The sequence below is a fragment of the Rhipicephalus sanguineus genome, chromosome 11 (assembly GCF_013339695.2).
Source record: "Rhipicephalus sanguineus isolate Rsan-2018 chromosome 11, BIME_Rsan_1.4, whole genome shotgun sequence".
Classification (NCBI taxonomy): domain Eukaryota; kingdom Metazoa; phylum Arthropoda; class Arachnida; order Ixodida; family Ixodidae; genus Rhipicephalus; species Rhipicephalus sanguineus.
In genome coordinates, this window is record NC_051186.1 from 88,562,112 (window position 1) to 88,567,756 (window position 5,645).

The following is a 5,645-nucleotide window of genomic DNA, read 5'->3' on the forward strand; positions in this document are numbered from 1 at the left end:
TCTGCGATCTTTTTTTAAAAACTATTGTAAATATGTAACTTAAACGTGTGTTCACCTTCGTAAGAAGCGGGACAAGAGTCTTTCTGCGCCGGAAACTGGGTTCCAGCTTTTAGCCCTCCTCGAGTCACAGTGTTTATGCTTGAAAGTAACCAGACATTTTATCGCTTAGGTCGAATTTGTAAGATCGGTGCCCTGCGCCGTGTACGAACCATGTTGCTAGGTACCAGCTGTACTATTGTATCACCTGTAAGCGAAGGTTGCAACAAAATTATGAAAAGCTTGCATAGGTTGTATTTATATATTTCTGTGCTGCTCATAATATAATGGGGCGTTCCCTTGTTGCTTGACAACTGAAATCGACTGTGGTCTTTTCTTTTTAGAAAAATCGAGCGAGAGCTCACAGCAGGCTCTTCACCATCAACGTGGCCCTACTACAGTGAAATCAAGAGGTTCATTAGTTGCCTACCAATAAATGATCCGTCCCTCATGGAGGAGAGCTGCTGCAATAGCAGTAGCGACACTGTTAAGAAGGTTTGTAACAAACAAATCACCATTGTGCATTTTCCCTGCGATCAATACAAGTACTAGTGCATGTACACTGGTAATATTGTATAGGCTGATGTTTTGAACTAATTGGACTCGCAGAAGCTATCAATTTACCTGAAAGTATAAAATATCACGTATCATGGCTTATATACATTAATGACATACCGAGCAATATTTACTAATACATGCACGTTTTCGCAGGTGACTGCATTCTCTATTCTATCGTTTTGTTAGACTAACGATGATCAAGTCCTCCACTGACATCTAGAACTTGTTCCTCTTTGATGTGCAATTGGCTAATGAAGCTTAACGTTTATGAATGTAAAACTGTCTGTTTTAGCCGCGAACGTACTACATCTACCTTTTTGTACCATATAAACAACACAAATATCTTGCATGATACACAATGCAAATATATTGGTGTAACTTCTACCGTTTCGTGATCCACTCACATTGAATACATATGCGCCAATTCTTCAAGATCATTGGGCTGCATACGCTGCAAGTCGCATAATTCTGCTAATGATATTCTAAACTAGCCTACATAACATTTGTACGACCTCAGCTTGAAAATGCAGCATCGGTCAATGTTGTCCTGCATCATGAAAGTTTATCCTCATTTGTGCAGTTCATTTAATCAATGTAATTATCAAGAGATACGATTCTGGTTACTAAAGAAGTTGCTGTGTCTATTAAGACGAATAGATTACTATGTGCTGCCTCTCTTATCAATTTCTATTGTTTGTATGATTTTGTAGCTGTTTTCTCTTAAATCTTTGCAGCTTATCTACGAAATGGAGAGCGGAGTCAGTTCCGAGGCTACTGAAACTGATAGCACACCAGTGACAGGAACACCAACTGAACAGCAAGCACCACCTGCACCCACCACACAGTCAGCTCAGAGCCCTGCAACAAGTACGGCAGCACCAGCAACAAGGAAGCGACAGCGGCCACTGAGCGCAGCACGTGAATTTCAAGAAGCTATGCTGGCTGAACAAAAAATGCTACTGGAACAAAAAACCAGCTGGAGCGGGCTCAGCAAACCGAGGTAGAGCTAAGAACAAAACACTTGCAGCTTCAAGAAAAGCTTGTAAATGCCCTCGTTGGTTTCATCAATAAAACATGAGGCAGAAATACTGTCACTCTTTTTATTTACAAATGGCAACGCAAAGCAATTTCTAGGAGCGAACTACCTGGGTCTGCATCCTCTGGATGAAGTGGTCCACAAGTGCAGAACGCACACTGACTGCATTCCCAATCTGTGAATCGCTGCTACGTTCTGGTTGGGGCAGTTGGGAGTCGGACTGTTGAACTTCCTTGAGCCACAGAAGCTGAACAGCATCACTGAAATGCTCGCAAATGTTGTTGAGCACGCAGCATGCACGAATCACGAGGCGAGCATTTGCAATGTCGCATTCCATTCTCTTCGACGTGAAGCGAAATCTTGCCTTAAGTCTTCCAAAGGCATTTTCCACTACATATCTCACTCTGCTGATGTGGTAATTGAAATTTTTCTGCTCTGCACTAAGTGGGGTGTTGTGTCCAAATGGCTTGATGAGGTTAGGTGTAAGTGCGAAGGCCTGGTCACAGAGCACTAGAGGTGGCACGACAACGCCTCCTATTGTAACAACAGGAGCCTTGAAAAGTGGTCCCTCAATCGTGCCGGAGAGGCTCGACATTTGATACACATGAGAATCGTGGCATCTTCCACGGGCACCAACATTTATAAACCTGAAACGGTACTTGTGGTCTACAAGAGCCAGAAGAATAATGCTGTACCTGTAAAAATGAACACAAGAGTCAAAGTCGGTAAGAAAAATGCTAGCGATGTTGACGCAAATACTATGTCAATGTAGTGAGAACAAATGATGAGATTGCCAAGGCACAAGGGTAAAAAAATGGGCATGTTAGCTTAGACCATTCAGAGGTGGAAGTCGTCTACACACATACGTGTCGTCTATGCGGCTTTCCCCTAACATCGGGTAAACTATCTCGATCACATCGTATGGTCGTCTTGGTTACTGTAACGCTTCGCAGCATTTTACGGCTTTTGCAAGCTACCATTGCCAATTCTTATTTGATGTTTCCAATTATAAGAAAATTTTTCAGCTGCTTCAAGGCCTCAAATGTCATTTGCAACAAACTTCTCATTTGTCGGCACTTACTTGCGTGCACAATTACTTTTTTTTCTGAGTACGCTTTGTTGTTTTCTCGAAATCTTGTAGCGAGGATTTCTCCATTGGATCTCTGTAATTGCAAGAAACATGCTCGGGTGCACATTCTAGGGAGAAACTGACGTTGCTAGATAACAATTTACGAGCCATATAGCTAGCTTCTAACTTATAATCCGCACAGAAGGAAAGGTTCACATGCGGCGTATTTCTCAGATGTTTAGGTGCAATGCCTTAAGCGCGAAGATTAATTACCAAAGCGGCCAAATGAACTTACCACCCCTTGTAGTTGTAATAATCAGTGGCATGTTCTTGTGGCGGCGAAAGTGGGAAGTGGCAGCCGTCGAGGGCTCCTACAGCTTGTGGAAAGTCACTGACGGCCATGAATTCCCGAATGTGTTCGGCCATCTCAGATGGATTCAGCATCTTGATCCAGTCGCTTTCCAAGACAGAAACGATGGCTTCGCAAAACTCCTTGTAAATGCCATTCACCGTCAATCGCCTGACACCGAAGACGCTGGCCACGACTCGGTCCTCTGCCACGGAGCACAGTTTGAACAAGCCGATGGCCACCACCTTTTCAACCGCAATGCACTCGCGCATATTAGTTGTGACCCTCTCTAGCGAAGGGCGTAGGCTGTCCACAAGGAAACGGAAGATGGCTGGGCTCACTCGAAAATACTGCTTAAAGGCCAACTCCGGCGATTTTTCGAGGTCGATGGATCTCAGTGAAATTCGCTGGGTACGTTCCTTTGCACGTTTCCGTCATTTATGCCAAATTACAGGCTTCAGACATGCGCAGATTGTTTGCAAATGAATTTTAAAGATTGTCTGCAAACGCCCTCCTGGCTTCCCACAATTATTGGCAACATTGCGTCTGTGACGTCAGTATTGGCAAGGCGGCGGAAGTGACGCAGCCGAGGGTGCTTAGGCCGCTACAGCGAGCGTCTGCTGTGCACAAGGCGACAGACAGCGTTGGTTTGGCCGGCGCTTCGCTGGTCGTCCCGGCTGTCACAGTTTTCATACTCCGCGCCGGCGTGACCGGCATGCCTTGCACGACTTCCGGTTCGTTCGTAACAACGTCTACGTCACACGTAGACAGTACACTCGGTTGGGTTTCGATTTCGGTGCTGCGCTTTTTTGCTTATTTAAAATTACTCTCCAATTTGCCGAGTATTTCTGCTATCGGGCCCGTAACAGGAGCGTCTCAGGAACATAAAAGCACCATTACTTTGACATGGCCAAAAAATCGCCGGAGTTGGCCTTTAAAGTGGCCATCGCCTAATAACGGCAATGTGTCTTCGAACCAGCGTTCGTTGCGCACATAGGCCCACCTTTCGCGGTTGATGGCTCGAGGGGACAGTGCGGAAGCAGTCAAAATGAAGCTGTTCATGACGAGTCTTTGTTTGAGGCTCATCACTCTTGCCTTCGCAGCGTTTAGCTCATCTTCGATGGAGCCGAGGGCGACAAGTGTCAGGCCCACCTCAACTATTGCTTTATCTCTGTCTCTCCGCTGATCCATCGCGGGACCACGATGAAACGCGGCACGCCGTCACTGACGCCAGCTAGACGCAGCCATGTAAAAAGCACGGCAAAAAACAAGGACAACAAAACACCGACTGTTCACAGTTGCCAGACGAGTTTAAGTTGCTGCTAAAAGCGCAAAAAAGCGAAATTACGCATATGCACATTATAAGCCATCAGACAATAAAAAAAATGTCTTTATGATCCGGCATCACTGAATGTGACGTACATGAGCAGATTCTTCTTAATATTTCCAATCTTCCTGCTTCCACAAACAGCGCCATTTTTTCCGCAGCGTTCTTCTCAGAAACCACCTAAAGAAGTAGTCCAGTGCCGTGTGTCATCGGCGCAACTCCTTTCTGCAAATGGTCCCTTTAGGCGACAAAAGGGGTTTACTTCAATGTACTTTACTTTTGCCCGTGTGTCAGGAGTATAAGGTCCTGTCTGTGTTTTTTTCTTTTTCTGCTTATGCTCCATCATCTTCAGTCCCCTGAGGCACCCACGCACAATGACTCAACGAGTCAAGGGATTAATGAAAATGACGGTGGCGTAGATATCTCACCTGAAGACGCCACGCTCGAGGAACCATGTACAGCAGATGACGAGTGCCTTGACCCTGTAGCTAACCTTGCACAGTTCATTAGGATGAACTCTGAAAAGAGACTTCCAAACCAAACAACCAGCCTAGTGCAGGCAATTCTGTTAGTTCTGACATTTGTCGCTGCTGCTGGGCTCACATAGACGCAAGTGGATGGACTACTAAACCTACTGAACTTTCTGTTTGGACAAGACATCTTTCCAACGTCTAAGTGTGGATTGAGGAAGCTGTGGGACCTTCAGCGGTCAAAGGCTGTCAAAGTTCACACCTACTGTCCGGCATGCCTTCACTTAACTACAAGCTGTGGAGAAAACAAAGAACGGTGTAGTGTTTCTGCCATGGAAGCAACACTGCCATACATGCTGAGGAAAGGAAACTTTTTCATTACTCTTGATTTGAAGCAGCAGCTACTAAAGTTGCTAAAGAACACTGCAGGTTTAGTGGGTAAAAATCTGCAGAAGATAGAGTCAACCACTAATCAGGAAATGATCCAGGACGTGACAGATGGTGAACTTTATCAAAACTGCCGCACTAAAAACAAACTATCTTAGAGTGACCTGACTGTGACACTGAACAGTGATGGCTCGCTAGTTTTCAAGTCAAGCCAGGAATCTTCGTGGCCAATTCAGGTGGCCTTGGGCTACCTGTTGCAAGTAATATTACCAATCTGACTGCAAGTTCAGTTAACCTTCACCACACACAGTTATTTACCGTATCCATGCATTGCATTTGAATCATCCACTCCTGAAGAGGCACCTTGACAAGGGCCCATAGCCACCTTTGTACGAAACAGTACTGGCAACAGT

General features: G+C 45.2%; 1 protein-coding gene across 1 annotated transcript; it reads right to left on the reverse strand.

Moving 5' to 3' along the window:
* Window positions 1-1,681: 1,681 nt before the first annotated feature.
* Window positions 1,682-3,407, reverse strand: LOC119373726 (uncharacterized). The gene is made up of 2 exons (XM_037643787.2): window positions 2,995-3,407; window positions 1,682-2,325 (listed from the first exon to the last, which is right to left on the reverse strand). Exons 1-2 carry the CDS (start codon window positions 3,318-3,320, stop codon window positions 1,725-1,727), a joined length of 927 nt encoding a protein of 308 aa, XP_037499715.1. The 5' UTR covers window positions 3,321-3,407; the 3' UTR covers window positions 1,682-1,724.
* Between the last annotated feature and the right edge of the window lie 2,238 nt (window positions 3,408-5,645).